This window comes from Mercenaria mercenaria, unplaced genomic scaffold, assembly GCF_021730395.1.
Source record: "Mercenaria mercenaria strain notata unplaced genomic scaffold, MADL_Memer_1 contig_4864, whole genome shotgun sequence".
Taxonomy (NCBI): Eukaryota; Metazoa; Mollusca; class Bivalvia; order Venerida; family Veneridae; genus Mercenaria; species Mercenaria mercenaria.
Genome location: NW_026463127.1, coordinates 30,801 through 53,739, shown reverse-complemented (window position 1 = coordinate 53,739; position 22,939 = coordinate 30,801). Strand labels below are relative to the sequence as shown.

The window sequence follows — 22,939 nt, the reverse complement described above, 5'->3', positions numbered from 1 at the left end:
TTTTATTTCTGTGGAGCTATCTACATATTATACAGTTATCGAAACTCCAAAGGCCCCTATCGATATTTTGGCAATACCTTTTCACAGATAGTATAAACTTATATAACAACAATTTATCAACATTTCAACCAAATCGAGAAATGCTTTGCTTACACTTCGTACGGCATCAACGAAATTTTAAAAGGCGTCTGTTTTGTTTAGAATTTACAAGCGAGTGGATTTTGTTATTAAGCTGGAAAATCAAGATATATTTTAGAAACAAATTTAGATTTGTCACATATCGGTAAAATGTCAATATCTATAATAGATCGTATTCATATTAAATAAAGCAATCGGCCTTCTAGAAAGTTAGAAATTGAAGGTTTCACACTGAAACCGATAACCTAACTAGGCCATTTCAGTTGAAAAGAATGATTTTCTGTTTATTAAATGAAATTCCATGACTTTTCAGTATTAATGGACAGTGATTGTTATGTGTATTAATGCACCTATTCCATGAAACGACAAAACGCTAGAGAGTTGATTGATGTTTTAAAAGTTTTGTCTGCGACATCGTAGATATCAGGTTACAGTTATCTTTAAAAATGCATAGACCTACTGGTATTTAAATTCTTTTTAGATAAGTTATTGATGTCGAGCCTTACTTTTTCGCATCTTAGACTACTTTCAAAATGCAGTTTATATTAAACCGTATTGTGTTTCGACTTGCTGTTGAATACTATTTAAAGCGTTGCTTTGTAGACACTTGTTAGTCCTTACACTGTTTGCTTTATGGAATTGTGTTTAATAGTCCTCGAAAAACAATGCACGAGTTTTAGGACCTCACAATTGTACTATTACATGCATATGTGTTAAATATGCAAATGAACGTCCTCATTCTGTAGTCCTCAAAAACTGTATGATGATAAGAGAAGTCCTCGGAGCGTTTTCCGTCAAATCTGATAAGTGTATAATCATACTTGATACACCAGCATACATACGGAGAAAAGTTATTCATGTCTTGAAAATGCGGATTACAACGTTTAACAGCGTCCCCAAAAACCTGTTAGATTTCATGGTTCTAACCAGGGTACCTATACAAACAAAATATGTGCGTGTGCGTGTGTGTGTCGGTCTTGTGCCCGTCTACATGTTGTGAGTTGCGATTTGTTGTTATAACAATAGACAAAGGACATATATTAGACATATATTTATATATTATCCTGAAATCCCTAAAATAAGCCGCGGATTATTTTAAATTTTCGTAAGGATTTGGTGGCTTCTTATTATCGAGACCGGCTTTTGAGTACATATATTCAGTAATGGTTTAAAAACCGGAGTACCGAAATACTCATTCAAGATATGGATGTCATATATCTTGCTTTTTAGTAAAACATCGACGTAGGTAAATACTTTGACATATTGGTTTTGTTACAATTTATTACAATTTCTTAATGAAAATAGTGCATTGCTAACAGATAACTACCCAGTAAAAGAGTAAAAGTTTTTCTGTTTAACAAACAAATACACCTATGATTTAATCGGCAATCGGGTTTGAATAACTTACACAATAGGTGATAAACACAGGGTATGAATAACTTACACAATAGGTGATAAACACTGCATTATGTTATAAAGATCGGCCATGTTTATTAGTAGAACTGACGTGACAATTTGTCCAGGGTTTTAAATATCAGCAAAACTTGCATTGCTTTAAGTGTTTATATTCCAAGGTATGCTTTATTGCTATTACGTGCGGAAATAAATCTGCTATGTACACGTTGGTAACCTTTTGCTATCTCATAATAATATTATTGTGTCCTAACAAAGTAATTGATACTATTACTGATAAAAAAAGATGGACGGCTTATTTTTGAGTGCGGCTTATTTATTAGCCCTTTTTGCGTGTAGTGAAATGGTGGCTTATTTTCGAGACCGGCTTATTTTCAAAACCATCTTATTTTCGGGGTTTCATATATATATATATATATATATATATATATATATATATATATCTGCGTTATGTTAATGTGTGGTCGCTCCCGATGTCGAAAAAAACAACATAACATAACGCCGACTAATCTAGCTGATAACTCTGACAAAAATTATATAAAAAATTTCAATTTCTGAAAAGACAGATTTCTGAAAATTAAATCAAAGTCTTAAAGAGAATTCCTGTAGTTTTTTTCCTTTCATAGAATTTTTTTTCAAATTCACATATATGGTAGGAAAATTTGTGCTGAAAACAATGAACAAATAAAAACAATGGGTCACCAGGCTTGTTTTTGTGAAAAATTGTTTTGGACACACCCACTGTTGCTGAAACTGCCAGCGATTTTTCAACATTTTCATAATTTTCTGCTTTTTTATAAATACCAACCAAAATATACATCAAGACAGCACAATAAGGTTTATTCTTTTTACAGATTTTAATATATACCTTTTTGATATCATAGTAATATTTGTAATACTATATCCTTACAATAATGGGTACAAATGAAAAAAAAAATTGTTTCATATTCACTTTTGTTAATTTTTTTCAATGAAAAATACCCATAGTGAAGAATATTTTAACTGTTTCATAGAATTTTTTCCTGTTTTCCTTGTGTAAAGATAATTGTATTGTGAGCATGAAAATGGCTAAAAATGTATGGATCACCAGGCTAATTTTTTTGTTAAGACCGCTAGAATACAACAACTGTTCGGACGGAAAATGGCGAGAACCTGGCTAAATTGATTACATGTATGTCTGCTAGAAGTTAAAAAAAGTTAAAAAAATTCTTAATTCTTTCTATAATTGAATACTAAATAATCTGAAAGGTGATATTGTCTTATCAGTACTAAGTCAATTGTCTTACATTATATGAGCAACACTGCCTTTGTACTAAAATGCGATGTGAAAACACAACCTTAAAAATGGCAAGATACCAGTCAGGCATGATACTTGTCAATACAACATAAACCAATATCAACATTTGATTACCGATAAAACTTATCAAAAATGTTATTTCATTCAAGATTCCCCATATTTAAGATTGTCTGTCACATGTTTCAACAAATGTTGACTTCACTTCAGTTTTCCATAGAAACTGTCGGCTGCGCAGGAAGATGCGCATAAAAAACTATAGGAATTCCCTTTAAAGGGTCTCAAATTTACACCATCGCCAGAAACTGAAAATGCCCAAGAGCTAATCACAGATGTTAATGAATTTCATCGAAGATTAAGATTAAAGGAATGTTTTCATAATAAGGACATAATACAAGATGATTCATTAGAAAGAAACAAGTATTTTTGAACCCCCAAAAGGAATAAATCAAATCCTTGAACAATATATCTCTACAACTAATTCTTTAATTTCAAATGACAAAATTAATTACGTACATCATAATATCTCTTTAAAAAACGTAAAGCATTAAAGTCATTAGCAGAGGATAAAACTATAATTACTAAAAAGGCTAATAAAGGCGGTGGCATAATAATTATCAACATAGATTTTTATAAACATAAGATCTTAGAGATGTTGAATGATGATTCATTATATACATTAACGACTTATAAATACATATAGGATACAATGAAAAAGATAAAAAAGCTTATCACTTCAAATAGTAATGTCATGACCAAAGACGAAATAAACTACTTACTGGACTTTGAACATAAATCTAGTTACTTTACAAAAGTAAGCTAGTAAATGACAAATGTAAATAAACGAAAGGTGAATATTTAGAATTACTTAATCCATCAGATTTAAAATTTAGACCTATTGTAGCAGGTCAAGCTTGTGAAACACAGCGGCTAGGTAACTTAGTCGACATTCCGTTAAAACCAATCATTTTTAAAGTAAAATGTTATGTAAGAGATGTCCTAGATTTCTTAAACTATATTCCAAAGAAAGTTAATAAAAGTACACCCAGAATTAATTCACAAACGGTTCACAAAAGAGTTTATCCTTGAAGGAATTAAAACTATACTTGAAAACAATAACTTTATATTTGATGATATTTTTTACAATAAAATTAAGGGTACGGCTATGGGCACAAGTTTGCACCAACATATGCTACTTTAGTTTTAGCATTTTTAGAAGAAAAATTATATATCAAATTAGAACAGACATATGACTTAGAAGTTGCACATTATATACGAGAAAACTGGAAAAGATACCTTGATGATTGCTTCATAATCTGGAATACAACAAAAGAGGAACTTAAACGATTTCATGAAATTTTAAATGATCTTCATGAAGATATTAGTTTTACTATAGATTCAAGTAACCAAACATTACCATTTTGGTCATCAAAACGACACTGACATTAGTACAAATATATTTCAAAGATACTGATACTAAACAATACCTAAACTTTCATTCATGCCACACAAAGCACACTAACAGAAATTGACATTGCAGGTGACAAAATCAAATCAGTACATTCTATAAGGTACCTAGGGGCGTTCTTAGATGAAAATCTTAGTTTTAAGGATCATGTCAAGAGAAAATGTCAGACCGCAATGGTTAATTATCTTAGAATCAAAAATATTAGAAAATACCTTACTAAAGAGGCTACTGAAATTCTGGTATTATCACTGGTCATTTCACATATAGATTATTGCAATGCAATATTGTATGGCATTCCTCACTGTGAAATTCAGAAAATGCAAAGGATACAGAACATGTGTGCCAAACTCGTTTTAAGACTCAGCAAGTACGACAGTTCAAAACAAGCTTTGTTCCGACTACATTGGCTTCCTATTAAATCTAGAATTGAATTTAAGATTTTAACTGTCATGTTTAATTGTTCAATCGGCCAAGCTCCATCTTAATTGACTGAATTATTATCGGAACAAGCACCAACACGTAGTTTAAGATCTTCAGACTCTGTTAAAGGTTGTTACAAGGTACCATTTAACAAACGTAAAACATTTGGCGACAGAAGTTTTCGTACTGTAGGGCCGAAACTATGGAACCAACTACCAGTAGACGTGAGAAATTCTGATTCGGTAGACACTTTTAAAAAAAAGCTCAAAACACTGTTTTTTAAAAGGTTTGAATCATGGTTCTGATCATTTCTCTGTTGGTGGACTGAATATGGTAGAGACGCTGAGTATACTCTACTATGTAGTGTGATCGTGTATGCTTTATACGCAATGTTGTAATTCTGTTGTACAGAAATTTTGTCAAATATGTCGTGTTTCATTGTTTGATACCATTTTGTATATAATTTATCATGATTTTTTTTTATTTAATGTACAACGCCAGTGAATATACTATGTGTAAAATTAGGCGTTTAATCAAATAAAGCAGTTTCAGTTTCAGTTTCAGTTTCAAAGCACACAAAAAAGAAGCATCCCTTATAACTTGGCAAGACGCATTTGTTCCATCGTATCAGATTCCAAACTTAAGGCTCAAAGACTTAAAGAACTATATGTTTCATTTATGAAACGAAATTACCCGAGGAGAACAATAAAAAAGGAATCGAATTAGCTAACAGCTGACCAAGAGAAACTCTCCTCAGACCAGTTGAAAAAGATCCAAACGAAATCATACCCTATGTATCTACTTTTAACCCAAATAATAATATAAAGAGATGTTTAACGTTCTGAAAAACAACATATCAATTTTAGAGACTGATTCAACTATGAACGAATTATTAAGAGCCAATACTATCATTAGGAGCAAAAGACAGCCGCCAAAATTGAAGAAACTATTAACTAGAGCAAAATTTTCTGAATTCAATATACAAAGAAACAACAGAGTGTATAAGTGCAATAGACCTAACTGTAACCTATGTAAACAAATAGAAGGATCTAATTCATTTAACTTTAATGGAAAACTATTTTACGTGAATGAAAACATGTCATGGGATGTGAAAAAAAAAATGTAATTTATGTTATGACATGTAATGGCTGCCATGACTATTAAATAGGTCAAACCGGAGACAAATTAAGAACTAGAAGAACAATTTATTCTCAACAAATTAGAGACCCATCGGTAAGACAATTACCTGTAAGTAACCATATAGACTTTTGCTGTACAACAGAGCCAAAATTTACTATATTCCCATTTTATAAAATGAAAACTAACAGTTTATAAGCTAGATTAACAAAAGAAAAATACTTTATTGACTGTTTTAAACCGAAATTAAACATGCGGAACATTTCACATGATACGGATTGATAAATAACATTAGCTCATTAACTCCCCTGTTTGACGTCGAAATAACGTCTCTTGTTTCCTTGACGTCAACGTCAAATCTATTGAATTAATTCCACTTTTCTTATTGTTATATATTTAGACACACTGATGAGCCATTCACGACGAAACTAGTGTGTGACTTTTATATCTAAAAAAAATAAGAAAATCTAAGCGAGCGTGTGAAGTCAAATTATAATTTTACGATATTTTGTTCCCGTTCCGGGTTCTTTTTTGTTCGTAAGTTTGAACAGTCTAGAGAGTTCCCCAGTGATATTTTACGTGATGTAGATATAATTTCAGAGAAAAGTGATCCCGCTTCACGTAAAAATTTTAACACTGAAGATAAAAAGTCATTCATGAAACAATTCTGAACAAGTAATTAAAACATCGAACATGCAGCTTAAAGATGAGTTTTGAAAACTATTTAATCTCTTTTTACAATAAAGTAGAACCGTTTCCTTTTTTTGAGCAAATGCAGCATTGGACTAACACAAGACTTTGCACTACTCCTTTTCTGTGGCATCCGTATTACCGGTAGAAAAAAACAAACAACCTATATAATATACAATAAATATATATAAAAATGGCATTTCAAAGATGAAAAGATGTTGACCGAATCGTAAGACGCAAGAACGGTGATAAAGATAAGTGGTGAGGGTAGATTTCTCGGAAGCATAGAGCACCAAAACAAAGCCACATAGCCACGTGCATAGTAGGCCCACAACAAAAAGAAGCTATGATGGAAAAATATTTCAGACGGGTTGCTTCAAACATCCAACAAGTACATATTAATTTATGCTAAATATAGATGGAGGAAAAGAAAATGGTAAGGGGCAAAATTGGGCCGCGAGGGGAGGCGGGTTGAGTCCGAAATGGAAAGTTGAACAAGGACGAATATACAAAGGGAATGCCACGTTCCTTCATAACAGTCACACTACAACGTACACCACGATAGTGCAGACACTCGTTTACCAAAGATAGACATACAACCACGACTAACTGAATAACATAGAAAAACGAACAAGCAGTTGAAACCAGAATGAAATTTATTTTTATGTTTGATTTTATACAAACTATCTACGTAACTATTTTGCTTTTCGCATATCAGTCTGCAGAAGCCTTTGAGATGCTAGTGATTGCGACCGAATCCCTTGAACCTCTGCAGAGGATCACAAACAATACGTGTTTTTTATAAATAAAAGAATGATTTATGGATTTGTCAAAACAAAATCTAACAAAAAATAATTACCCTGCCTTTGCATGACAAAATGATATGCCACTTGGACATTTACATATTATACACAATTGTCATTAAAATGTAAATGATGTATTGAAATATTTCTGTTACATTGTTCACAGTAGTGACCATTTATTTCGCCATCGACATTTGATGGCTTTCCTATAATATCATGTAGTGATGATATATGTGCAAAACGTTGGAATACATATGTTTTTATCAATAGATTTTCAACCTCACTAATGCTGTACATTTCGCAGGCTGGGTATGTTGAACTATGTGGATCGTGATGCATTCTATACTTTTTCCTCGGCGATAAACGGTTTCGCCAATCCGCTGACATCTGTTTGCCACAGCATAATCGAAGTATATCCCAGTAGCGCAAGTATTCAAGTGCTTTCATAATCTGCTCATTCGAAACTCCGAATATTGACTGGTACTCATAAACAATGAAATGGCCACGTTTTGAAACAGTTTCAATATCTGCTGTGTATGGACATTTAAGTTTCAACTCTTTTATTTTACGTTGATTTAAATCGAATTGCTGTTGCTTTTCAGAAGTAAACGAATTACTTGATGTCGTGAAAATCCAGGAATCTGAAGGTAACGATCGCAGCGCATTGTCGTTCATATTATGAGTTTTTATCACAGTATATTTGTAAAATGGTTTCGAACCATAAAAGCAGCCAACAGAGTTGCTTTCAGATTCATGAAGAATTGCCATTAGTACACATAAAATTTGAAATTGTAAAGTTGTTGCTGTTCCGCCGATACCATATTGCATGATAATGTTTGGCACATTAGCATATGAACTGGAGTTAGACTGAAAAAGACATAAAACATTTTGCATACTGCCAGTAAAACAGCTACATTTGTAGACAAAACTAAGCATTGGTCAGTAAAATATAGAAGGTTCCCAAGCAAGGCATATTTCTCATTTATTTTACCAAACTTTTATCTAGCAATGCATTTGACTAATTGTACAGCTTATCATATCAACGCTTAGATTGTAATTTACTATCCTTACAATACACTTTTCCTTTTAATCGTTAATCTACCGTTTTTGATAAATGCGATAGATTAGGAGCGATTAGAAGATCTCGATGAAATACATTTGCTGACGAATACATTTAAATGCAAAGCTGATATTTTTATTACATACATATCTCATATATTAATATCATAATAAATATTAAGATTTTGTTCCTGAATAAAATTGCTTAAATAGAAATTTAACATAGCCAGTCATTAAAGTCACATCATACACCTTGTATGAAATTCCGACGTCAATATGAAAAAAATGTTGACATTTCTGATGTAGCTTGATTTTCACAAGGTTGACCAGACCCACCGTGGGTGACCAGTGTGCGAATATCACGTGACTTTGACGTCACTGTTGGGTAACTGACAACAACTGCGTCGATTCTAAATTTTGAAGCAATTTGAGTTCTTCACTTTTAATGAAATTTGGCCAGATATAGCGCAGACAAAGACAAAAAAGTGAATACTACGCGTACAAGTAACTGGTTTTATAAAAAGATGAACAGTTTTAGTCTGAAAACAGGAAAACTGATTTCTTAACAAGTATTTAGCATGCTAAGACGGCAAAAAAGTGTCCCTTTTGCAGAAAAAGAAATAACTTTGGGTATAAACGGTGTCGTTGGTATAACCGATTCACAGGGATTCAATGCCTGCACTTTTGAAGGTCTGTGCCAGAAATAATGAGGCAGGATTATAAGAAAACTGTAGGAAATACAAAATATACTAAGACGGCAAACCAGCTAATACGGCAAGCCTTTCTAAAAAAGACTGTTATGTCGCACTTCTCAGCAAATAGTCATATCGGATGTTCATCAAGAAAACATTCTCTACTTCTAACCACATCAATTCTCAAACATACATTGTATTTATAATGAAGCATATCGAGAGAATAATTTGATAAATACTGTCCAGCTTTAGTTGTTATTTAATAGAGAAAAACATTTTGTATATGAAACTCGTCAAGAGACTTGCTTAACAAAATATTCAAAACTCATTTCATATTTTTATACTAACTTACAACTTACGTCAGATCCTCTAGACCTATACAACAGCAACAATAATAATGATAAAGATAATACATCTAAGTAGAAATACATTTTTTAAATTTGCATCGACTGGTAAACAAGTTCCATGAACTTAATGAAGCCCTACAGCTACTTTTTTAAGTTTTTACCAGTACTAGCGAAAAAGAGAGGCAGTGGTAGGAAGTTCGCCTCTGGGGGTTTCAAACTCACAAACTATGCATCCATATTACGGGGATTTAAGCCTGGACCATGTCAGCTCTCAATAATACATATATTAGTTATATAAACGTCACGATACAATAATCTATAATCATTTCATTCAAATATTGCAGTGTGGTACTTGAAAAACACAAAACTTTATCTAAGACTAAAGTCAAAATCTTGATTTATCTGGCAGGGACAGTAGCGGAAAATGCACCACCGCAGTTTAGCACCATATGTATATGATATGTATATGTTTTCTATCACACAACTTTATGAAAAAAAAAATGAAATCTGAGTGAACTTCCTTACAGCAAAAACGACACTGAATAATCTGCGGATAACGCCTCTTGCATAGGAGGATATGCATTTTTTAAGATTTATGATGAAAATAGCACCCTTCAAACGCTAAAAAGTGTATTGTTTTGCATTCACATGTATGGATATTGTCAGAGATATATACTACAATTTGTGTGCAGTACCCACATGCATTTAATTATCCATGTGATAAATGCTGTCTTTGCGGATGAAATAGTCCAATGATAATAAATAGAGGCTATGTTATGCATTGAGGTAAATATATATGGCGAGGCTATGCCGATGTGTGTGTGTATGTGTGTACGTGCGTCCATGTGTGCGTGCATGCGTACCTGCGTGTGTGTGTGTGTGTGTTTGCGTGCGTGCGTGTGTGTGTGTTTCTTTTCTTTTTCGAAGACGAGCTTTACAGATCTACATGTGGTCGTCATGCAACGGCAAATGCTTTTCAATTGCTGAATTTGTTTTAAGGTATCATGATCTTGGCGACCCAAGGCGTCGATCTGTGAAGGAAAAGATCAAAGAGCCCAATATGGAATCTGACAGAAACGCCATAGAATGTGATATGTTGAAGTTGAGGTTGGTAAACGGCGGGAGAAACAAAAGCAACATGTTGCGACACACATGGTTGAAAGTGACATAATGGAACTGGTGATCCTTTCAAATTGGCAATGCAGAAACAACTTTTGATCACTTTTGTTCACAGACTCTGTCAAAATAACATTTCTACATGTGTTTCATGCTACCCTTTACTTATACCATAATGCTTCTTGGCATTTGTCAGACACATATTGCTGGACTTTTATACTAACTTTGTACAAACTTTGTAATTATGCGAATACTTGAAATTTAACATAGATCAGAAAACTAATGGCTACAAAAGTCAAAACTTTATTTCAGTTTAAAAACTTACAAAATATAACATCAAGTTGAAAACAGTAAATAACAATTTTTATCATTTTATATAAAGCAGCACGAAACAGTTCTGAAAATAATATCGGATAGGCCGTTGAAACGTCTTACGAACTATGATATGATAATTATTTCAAATTGCCCTTTTGGCCTAATAAAAGTTTTATTAGCCAAAATCTTCAAGTTTTAATATTTAACGTATTCGTTTTATAAAGAGAAGACATTTTAGAAAGATCACTATAAGTTTATGGTTCTCGGGAAATAGGATACCTTTATCCTTCGTATTTGCATCAAAACACCATAACTGTTCTTTTTATTCTTTTTATTATTATCATTATTATTATTATTATTATAAATATCGAGTACAAATAAAACTGATAAAGACATGTGCCTTAATAATTTGTGCCAAATGATCCAACACGCATACAAATCATTTATTGATTTGTGTTTTAAAACGTCAAGGCAGGAAGATTAGCTGGAAAGTTGATATGGTAAATTTATATAAATACAATGCTTAATATGAAAATATGGACCATTCCAGAATTATCCCGCACATTTTTAGAATCCAGATAATAGTTGGCAAGTTAGAGATCTTAAAATTCACAGACCATTTCTATAATAGCTCTATTACATTATTATGTGGTTATGTGATGGTTTCAATGTTATACTTTTTGTATTCTTCAGTCTGTTAATCTGTTCTGTATCCACGATATTCGTAATCTTTTTAGGTAAATTTTAAACATTTTGAAACTGAATAATTTGATTAGACGCCTATTTTATACAATGATATATTCAATGGCGTTGTACATGATAATGATTATAATTATTATGACAATATTAATAACGACAATAATAATAATAATAATAACAGCCTTATTGTAACAAACAGTCATGACCATATCCCTCCTTTGAGGTCATTTTAATCTGCTGAGAATAACAGTGCTTAAAGCATCACATGGTACGACCAGGCGAGTTGCATACAGAGGTTCAACCCCAAGGTAAATGGTGCCATCATATACTATTTACTTAAGAAATACTGCACCCTACCGTTCTCATAGAGCCTTACCAACAAGTGCGTTTAATTAAACAAACATTGGAAATATAAATGTTGAAATGTAAAACTTTTTACAAAAATTTAAGAACTATTACCTGCTGTTTTCGCATAGTAAACAGCCATCAAATTTTTAAAACAATGCCGCGAAATCTCTGAAATACAGTGTCTTTGAATGTGTCAAGTGATTTACTTTTGCGTAGTTCTAATGGAATTTCATTCCAACGTTTTGGACAAATAGTACAGAAACTTCTATTATTGAATATTTTGCACTTATTATATGAAACAACATAACCACGTTCAAAATTTTCAGACGATCTCAAACCTTGTCTACTATGTGTTTACTACGTAAGCAATGTAGTTAAATACAGAGGTTCTCTGTCAGTGTGACAGCTTTACATGAAAGAAAGTATTTTGAACTCAATTCTTGCTTTCACCGGCAGCCAATGTAAGTGATACAATGCTTGTTTAGAACTGTCAAATTTCATCCTGTTAAGGACAAGTTTTGCGTACATGTTTTGAATACGTTGCATCTTACGCAACTTACAGTTAGCTACACCATACATAGGCATAGTACCTAATTTAAAGAACATTTAAAAAATGGAATAAAAATGTATATATTGTTATATATGATACAACAACTTTTGTTTTCAATGTTCTGTCATCAATGATGGAATAATGTTCAAAAGATGATCAACAACAAATAGTCCTACTTGTGTAAGGGGAAGGTAACTGTGTAACTTAATATTGGTACTTAAGACAGTACTAGTTATCTCCCTTATCAATTTGCATATAAAGTGTCAGAATTGACCCTAACTTGACCTATGGTCTATTTCATCTAGCAATCCGAAAACACTGATGTTCTTAAATATTTATTTAATTCTGTTCATATGAAATATAATGATTTATATAATGTTTAATGAATATAGTACAAGTATGTTAATGAAAGTGATAAATATGTGGTATTGCACTTTGTTGACAGTAAAAATTATAAATTTTGTAAAAATGGACATTTTCATGAGATAAAGATCATAACTACAATTCATAAAAAACGTAAGTTCACCAAAAATAAGCCAACCAGTTTCTAGGAAAGGGCAATTTCATACTTACAGATAAAATCAAAAAGTACTGGGCAAGAGGTCAAATATTGCCTTATAATACTATTTCTTAATGTTTGAATAATGCCAATTCAAATCCAAATACAAAATTTTTGGAAATATGAAAGCTTTATGAAGGCTGATGAAGTAGCCTGTAATGTGATAAAAATCTGAAATACGAAACGTTTGACTAGTACATGTCACAAACTGACATACGGGCCACATTGTATCTGTAGTGTAAATGCAGGTATTGCATCATCTTTTTGTAAATTTTTGAGTTATTGAGGTAAATGTCTGATTTTTTCAGATAAAATACCTCTCATGTTTTTCTGTATTTCATAACTTAAATTTCCATGTACATTTTATTAAATTCGGTTCAGTAACAAGAAAGATGGTATTTTATAAACTTCAGTAATTCATGTTTTTATCCCCAAAACCACTATAACGGGCCTTAAATTGCCAAAATAGTTAGATTTCCCGGCTATATCGTGATTCCCGTGGAAATACAAATAGTCGGAGTACACGCATAAGCCGTGAGTCCCATGAAATTTAGTATTTGGCGGGACATTGCCCTACATATAGACTGGGCTAGATATGCCTAGCGCACACCACTATCGACATTAGATGAATCTACGTCAAATTTATTTTTCTTGAGAGAAATTTATGCTCGATCGAGGTAAGAAGTTTATTTGTTAGATTTTTATATAATTTTGGAATTACGATTTTTATTTAGTAATTTTTTGGTCATTCTGCAGAATTCTGTAACATTTACTTTTCGGCATGTGATTTTGGCTAGTTTCGGTATGTCAGGATAATTTATTCAATTTTTCAGACTTTTGTAAATTATTTCGAAAGAGGAGTCTAAAATGTTTTGTTTCTATAAGCTGTAAGATTTGTACTGAAATTTGTGTAACATGATAATGGTAAAGTACTCTTTTTCCAAAAAATATGTCAAACATTTCGTTGTTATGGAACGCCGATACTGCATTGCACTGTAATGTTAAATCTATGTGGCAAGTCTAGTATCATGTATGTAATATGTTATTGTAATTTGAAATTATTGTGTGCTAGTCTATATACATACAATGTCCGTTTTGTTGTATGGCATTTGATGCTATATCGATACCAGCTATTGTATAACGTTTGACTTGCATTGAATTTTGTTAATTTGTAGTTGTAAATAACAGCTGCAGTTTATCATTTCCTTATCTATAATTTTTCATCATAAACTTTTCATATATTTTCCATACTTTAACTTTAGACTTGTAAATAATTTTAGAAATAATGGAAGTAATAACTGACGTATTTTAATCACGTGACATATGAACTTAGTAGCACATATATTTTGTATAAGTAGCACGTATTATTTATGGGAGCCTACGGAGGTATGGTGTACCCAAAGGAGCAGTTTTATGCCCTGACTTATTTGTTTTTCTATGGTGCTTACTATATGTTATATATTTTAGCTTCTTCCGCCAGACGACTTTTACCTGGTGATGATGTCACGACCCGGAAGTATAATACCCGAGGTTCAATATCTTTACTCGCCTGGATGTGATTTTCCAAGCGCAGAGCTTTCGTCCCACGGTTGTGCCGTAAACCGCAAAGACGACGACTTTTGTGATCCACTGAAGTCAGCTCAGGGATCCAATCACCTACCATCATATGGAGCCAAAACGGAGTCAACGTATTCACGGTTTAAAGGGACTTTACTTGAAGATATGTTGCATTTTTGTGCTACTTAAAGTTCGAAATTAACGGAAACAACTGTGCCACGTCACGTTAAAACGGAACTGTCAGTGTTAGAACTTCATATCTAGAGATACTGAGCTCAGATTTTCTTTCTTTCTTTCTTATAATCAGATATTTTGTTTTCATTTATCATTTATTCATTGTAAATAATCATTTTCTGTAAATAAATTTGTAAATATTGTAATGGGTGTTGATTTGTTCTGATGGTTATTGTCCCCGGTACGTCCATCCTGTCACAGTACAATGGTTACATCACTGTAGTGTTTCTAAAGTAACCATGCCACTATCAAAGTTGACAGGGAACTTATGAAAATTGACCTGCAAAGTTTCGTGAAGACTAATCAATAATATATTGTCCAGACAAACAAATCAGGACGGGCACATGCACGCCATTTGGACAACTAAGTCTTCACTTCTGCAAACTGGCACAACAAAAAGTAATGACAATGTTAAATACTGAAACCATACACATGACAAGTACAAAAGGGCCAACATTTCTGAGTCATAGAACCTTCTGCTCTTATGATGCTAAATGAGGTAACACAAAATATTTCTATGGTAAAAAAAGGGCAATAATTTTGTAGAAATGCCAAATGCAGTTATGGAACCAGTGCATTTAATGTCAAATTATTACAGTTTTCAAGTGTAAGAAGTTTGATACATTTTATTTTTCATTAGCAAACTGGAAGGTACTTTAGGTGTTTTTATGACAAAACATGTCTCCAATCTATGTATACCTTTAGCTAGGGCGGCTATTTTGTGCACCAAAATGAAAGTGTCAGCGATATGCACAAATATGCTTGGTACTGATCACTCCTTTGAAGTTTCATCAAAATCTGTTAAGTAGTTTGACCTGTGAAAGCCGACAAGATTTTTCTATTTTTAGCTCTGGCTGCAATTTAGTGCAGCGAAACGGAACATGCAAGCGATATGCACAACTCTATGCTTTGTACTGATCAGTCCTGTGTAGTTTCATCGAAATCTGGCCAGCAGCTTGTCCTGTAAAAGCTGGACAGGCTTAATGCGGAAAGACGAGAATTCCGAGATAAAAGCTTACTAAAATGATATTGCAATTATAATGACCAATCACTTTTTAGATTTATGAAGGAGAAAAACAATTTATGATAACCTTAAACTTACACCTTCAAAAGCAAAAAATATCACGTTTTACAGTGGTATTGCATGAAATTAAATTTTGTCACCATACAAATAATTAGTGATTTCAATAATACTGATCACTATGATCTTAAGTTTGATTTGTGAACATACTGTGCTATAAACTGAGACAAAACAGTATTGATACACTGCAATAGAAAAAAGTGGAAACTTCACAGGTCGCCCAACAAGACACAGTATTTTGAAAATTATAACAGTATAATGTTTACATATTCTCAGAGTTTCTGAATCACATTTACATGCACGGCTGTACAGGACTTGCTGCTCTCTACATGTGTGTCCTTCAATAACAGTAAATATGTAACAAAATTTATCCAGCAGGCTCCTCTATACTAAACTGTGCAAGTTGCAGACACTGATCTTGAACAATAGCTGAATGGTGACACTGAAGATTTCACAGGCATATCTGAAGTAACAAATGCATAATGTAGTAACTCTGTATTCGAGATGTCTGCAGCTCTTTAACATTCAAAATATGTATATTTCTGAATATAAGGTTGAATAAAAGTCAAACTGTTACTGGATTAATACAACTTCGATATATCTTATGCATAAGACCCATTTTAGTAGAATATATCAAGAGGCCAATAGTGACCCTAAGTCACTCACTTGATCTTTACTATTTGACCTAAAATATACGTATGGCACACTGAAAGATGAATAGTAACATTAGTGTTTGATATAAAAAAAAATGCAACAGTTAAAGTGCCCCCATTTTAACTGATTTGAATAAAGACCTTTGGGCCAAGTTTAATAAAGATCCGCCAAGCAATTAAAGAGGAATAGTCATATAAATATATTTCTAATTATAGGTCTACATGAAAGCAATACTGCAACATTTAAATCCTTTTTTATAGAAAGAAGAAGGTTATGCTTGCCCTAGATTTTCACAAGGGAATACATCTAACTAAATGTTTACCGATGAAAAAAACTGCAGAGATAACCCGTGGGATATTTTTCAGGCCAATATTCAGACTTATCAAACGATAATATAATTTTCTAATTTCTTTCTCAAATGGCTTTCCTATATTTGTTTCTCTTGTTACCAGTTCCCTTTGAACTAGTGACATGCAGTGTACACTCTGCATGTTAACAACTGGTGTTAATTTTATGAAAATCCTTTAGAAATTTAGAAGATATGAAGTGGACAGATAGACATGTGTGACTCCAATATAGCCTGCATATATTTTGTATTTTGAAATATTATGATGGCAGGCTATATTTTATACTATATCTTAAACTCCTTTGAAAATCACACACCTTATACTTGACATTTCATATTTTATATCTTACATTCACCTTTTTAAGCTTACAGCCATAGAATTGTGTTTACCTTATGAATTAATTTCAGGAGAAAATTGTAAGATATTTGGAAAGTTACATTCATAAGTCTGTAATTATTTGGTACTGTGTCATTTCTTCTTGCAAGTGTAAAGTTTATATCATACTTGACCATTGGCCTCATGTGAAACAATCTTTATACAAGCCTCTTGAAGTGATATTTACCAAATCAATAACTGAATTACATTGTAACTATTTGAATATTGTAAACAATTACCTGAAGGTATCAATATCTGTGTAAAGTAAATCATACAGATCAACACTGGCATTGTCATCATATGAATCCACAGAACATTTTACACTGAAATAAAGAAACAACTTCCTACAAATTTTGTACTTCCATTACTGAAAAATACAGACTTTATATTAAATTAGGACTTAATCCATTGAAAACATCAAGTGACAGATATCAAGAAAACATTGCATTAACAAGATATTTTAACAAAATGGTTATTGCTATATTGTGTTTATAAACTTTGAAACATGGATAGTGGCTGGCAATAGTAGATCTTTTATCCCTGTATCATTTGAAGGGCTAAGATTTAAGAAGTCTGAATAGATGTCTTTACTTAAGTCAAAAGTTCTTAATTCAAAATGGTTGGCTGTACCATCCTTCATAAAATCATTTTAAATACATTTACACTGTGTATCTGTTAAATTCTTAGGGGAATGTAATTTAATAACTGGCATTACATTACCTTCTACATGTTAAACTTATTAAAGAGTATTATCCGTACTTCATTGTACCACTAGACCACTTCTGTCAACCTGATTAGACATGTAGGACATCCTGATATATATAAATAATAAAATTTGTGAAAAGACTCATCATGCAAAAACCATAACACCATCTTTATAAAAATCACCTTAACGCCTTGATCTTAAAAAATATTATTATTTCAAATTATTATTGTCCATAAAAGTATAATGTATCCCATCCATAAGTATTACATGACTCCTTATATAATTTACCAGTTCATAGTTTGGAATGGCTTCCAGCCTAAATTCAAAAGTTGAAGAAAAACAAATTATGAAAGTGTATTTATGGTGTCATTTAAAAGAATGGCCTGCCTGTTTATTGTCAGCTGTTTGCTCTTTTGAATACTAACAGGCAAGCCATTCAATGATTGCATTTTATCAAATGCTGCCTTATATAGATCAATGGTCAATAGTTTGTGTTATTATAAATTAGATGTCACTGACTTGTGTATTCTCAACATCATAAAGAGAGATAAAACTACATGTAAATTGTAAAACATTGTATGTGATACCCTTCCATCCTGTATAAATTGCCTTTAAAAAAATAACATAGAAGCATTATCCCATTGTTCTGACTGCCTCTGCTCTATGTAACTTTTTCAAGCTTCTGCAGCCACTGTAATGTGTCATTTGTTGGCTTGTACTTCTGTCTGAAATGGGTTAATTATAAAATTTTAATAACTAATATTAAATATATAATGTTATTCTATTCCTACAATTTGCAACAGTTTATTTTGAAAATTCATTTGAACTCAATTACATTCTGTCCTGACTACAGCTAAAATACATAGAACAGACTATAAGCTATTATAAGGTCAAAGGTCATTCTAAATGGAAAAATCGGTAAACTAAATAAGCTGTCATTTCACACTCTAATTTGCTATAGGATTATGTATCTACAAACAAAAAAAATACAAGAAAAAACAAATTAACAGAAAGAACATATTTGGGCAATTTAAAAAGCGACAATGAAAGTGAAAGTAGAAAGTCAATACTTTCTTATCGACTTTTCTTTCATAATTTCCATTTAAAGTGTAACAGTTTACTTTCATACTGTATTGAATAATCCATAAACATTAATCATACCGCTTAAATGCATGAAAAATCCTCATGGTACCCGTAACTTTATAATTTGTTGATAACCCCTCAGTTTTCAGCTGTTTTCACGTGAAATACGAAACTGGTGTTGACATAAATGTTCTACTTCCGGCGGTATTCGATTGCGTAAATGGCTCTACTACTATGTCTACCATACAGTATGACATTGCAGTAATCCAGATTTGAAATAACTAGAGACAAAATTAAAATTTCAGTGGCTGCTTTTGTTAAGAATTTTCACATGTTCTTAATTCGTAGGTAATTCAACATGGTTGTACGACATTTGCGATTTACACGATCTTTAAAGTTCAAGGTTTCGTCAAGAAATACACCGGGATATCTATTTTTTCTTTCACGTTTGACATCACAACCAGTAATGTTAATGGAATTTGCGAAACATTTGTTCAATTGAGATTTGCTACCAAACATAAACAAATCCGTTTATAAAGTGTTCATTTTCAAATGGTTTCTATCTCTTTCGAGATTCGAGATTTGTTTAATACAATTACAGAACTACAAGGCATAACTGGAATTCTAAACTTGTACAGAACAGAACAATTCTAGAACGCTCCGTATTTTTATTCTGTATAGACTATACATATATATTAAATATAGAATGCTCTGGTTACGGAATATAAATATTATGACCATGCCAATTATACTGTATGCAAAACTGACATACAATAAAGTTTATATCCACAAGCTTTTTCATATATCAAAGTCCCTTTTCGATTGAACTACCTATTTTCGCATAATATCGTTCCTCAGAATGTGTCACTCAATCAATCATCCTTTAGTCTGTACCACAAAATATAATGACTTGCAGTTGCTTTCCACGTTTTCTCTCCTCGTGCTTCATATCTCTTGTACTGAACTCCTTTTCCAAAAGTTAAGCAGACTTGGTATCTAGCGTCTCATGAATAAAGTACATCAACATTAAGATATGAGAGACGGTATTGCGAGCGTGCTTGTGTGCAAAATAATCATATTACAGTTTCATGTCAACCCAAATTACAACAGCACATTTTCCTTAGTAACATGTATCTCGATATTGACGTGCTAAGAATATAGAGTCGCTTTCTATTTATCTTTTGAAACCCGATAATAACTTTTTAGAGCCTAGAAACATCAAATGTGCAAATAGATGGCAAAATTGTTGTTGGGAAAAGAATTTTAAGAAATCAAAAATTATATCGGGTATATATTCTCACGACTCAAACTACGTAGGAGCTGCTTAGTTGAAAAGCATTTGCAACAACACGTGAACAGTAGTGCATCGCTGTGTGTTATTTCATGTGTGTTCATGCAACCCCATATGATGATATATGCGCTCTTACATTCAGAACATATATGCACTGTTTCTTCCTCTACTCAAGCCATCGTACTGAAATATATTAAACATACATACTATAGTTTACTTCTTCAGTAAGTGATTATACATTTTTGGATGTGTGTTTGGAAAGGTGCACATATTTAAGTTTTTAACTTGCATGCTGTTGAAGAAGGTGCTATAGGGCGTGAGCAGTGTTGCATTTTTCATAATTGCTCATCAACAAACACGGTCAAACCGAGTCTGCATTTTCATAAATGCTCTATGTGAATACTTTCGAATTATCCCATTATTTTAGAAATTGATACATTTTGACAGTGTCAATGATGTGCTCGTCTGTGAATTCAATTTATATATTTTGCGATGTGCAGTGTCAGAATGTAACTCGCACGTAAACTGTTGGACATGAACTTCTAAAAGTATAATACGATATATAGTCTTTGAAACTTGATATGGTTATGGTAAGAAGTTGAGTCATCGGCTTTTGGTTTGCATCGGTTGACTCTTTGCTGAGAAGTGCGACTCAACGAATGATAAAGTAAACAATACTACTGTAAGTTAACAATGCTGTTCAAAGATTTGAATGCTCTATTTCTCGCTTGCAATTTTGATAAAGCATTTTTACTAGCAGTATTATTAAACATCAGACAATTCGGACCTGGGTGAAGTTTGTAAAACCCTTTCCTTTTTATTGAACAATATTTACATCAGGTTTGGGAATGCAGTTTTTAGGCAAGTAATTGGTATTTCCATGGGAACAAATTATGCACCCCTTGTCGCAGGTTTACTTTTATTTCGATATGAAAGAGACTTTATGATGAGCCTTCCTCCAGATACGCAGGCAGACATTATATCTGCATTTTATAATAAGTCACGTTAACTTGATGATATGGATAATCCGTTTTTATTGGTCAATTGGTGGATAATATTCTAGGCAGCTTCAGTTAATTAAAACTAACAATTTGTAAAATGATGTTTTATTTTTAGATTTACATCTCTCTATCTATGACAATATTATAAATACCAAAATTTATGACAAGAGGAATGATTTTAAGTTTAGTATTTTAAATTTTCTCCAATTGGATGGAGATATACCTCATGATACATATAATGTGGTATGTTTATCAGTTAATTCGGTTTGCCAGAGCGTGTCATTAAAGGTGCTCCGTCTTCTGCAAAAGCATTTAGAACATACGTTTTTGGAATCTTAAACCGGTTTAATCTCCCTAGTGGTGTTTTTGCATCTGACTGTTCCAAGGTGGTGTCCAAGTTTGTTCCTTTATTTTTTCGTTTTGTCCTCGTGTGTTTGCTTTGTATGCGAGTGTGTGCGTGCATGCGTGCAGGAGTGTGGTGTTCATGTCTGCGTGTTGCGAGTTTTGTTTTTGGGAGGCTGCGCTTTTGGAACATGGCATTCCCTGTTTGATATTTGTCCTTGGTTCTTTTTTCTTCTTCTTTTTTTCTGCATAATTAACGGACTTTTCGTCTTAGCATATTCAGCATTTTCCATAGTTTTTAATTAATTCAGAGACACATTTTTCCAACAGAAATTCAAATAAGTACCTGTGGATCGGTAAGACGCAGAATGCCCATATTGTCCACAATTGTCAGTCTTTCTGTCAAAGGGATACTTGCCGTCATAGCATGCTATTATTTTCAAAAGAAAACCGCTTCCCACTTTCAGGCCAAAACTGCTCGTCTGTTCATAAAACCTTTTACCTATGTGTGTAGCTTTCGCTTGTGCCATATGTTAGTATGAGATCAAGAAATAAAGAACTTACATTACTTCGAAGCTCTGAATCGACATAGTTGCTGTTAATTTAGCTTGCCGTGTTACTCCAAAAATGATGTAAAAGTCACGTGGTATGTGCACACTGATATATACTGTTTTAAAATTAGCATATTTGTACATTGTGACTTTTTTATATGCCCATCTCTGAAAGAGCGGGGCTTATTATATGAACATCCATGTAGGCGGGGTGGCGGGCGGTGTCTAAAACATATCCCGTCTTTAATTCGAACATCTTTCATTAGATCATTACCACATATGCTGACAATATTTGTGGGCATAATACCTCGGCCAAGTTTGATAACTAGCCAAAACCTCTCAGGCACTCCTTGATTATGGCCCTTGATATACTCAAAATCAGAGAATCTAGTCTTGTCTGCTCTCTAAGTCAAACAGTTTTCATCCGATCTTCACCAAACGTGCAGACAACTAGTTAAATCTCACAAGGCACTCTTGTATTATGGCTTCTGAATTACTGGAAAAACTGCAAATATAGCCTTGTCCGCTCTCTAAGTTCAACATTTTTCATTCGATCTTTATTAAACTTGCTGATAATGTGAATGGGTATAATATCCCGGCTAAGTTCAATAACAAGCCAAATTGCCCCAGTCACCCATGGACTATGGTCCTGGATTTACTAAAAACACT

At 32.7% G+C, this 22,939-nt stretch overlaps 1 protein-coding gene across 1 annotated transcript in view; it reads right to left on the bottom strand.

The window, feature by feature from the left end:
* Positions 1-7,054: 7,054 nt before the first annotated feature.
* Positions 7,055-22,939, bottom strand: part of LOC128554240 (uncharacterized) — a 41,824-nt gene continuing 25,939 nt past the window's right edge. The window contains exon 2 of the mRNA XM_053535489.1: positions 7,055-8,230. Coding sequence (XP_053391464.1) covers positions 7,466-8,230 — 765 coding nt within the window. The 3' untranslated portion in view covers positions 7,055-7,465. The remainder of the gene's footprint in view (positions 8,231-22,939) is intronic.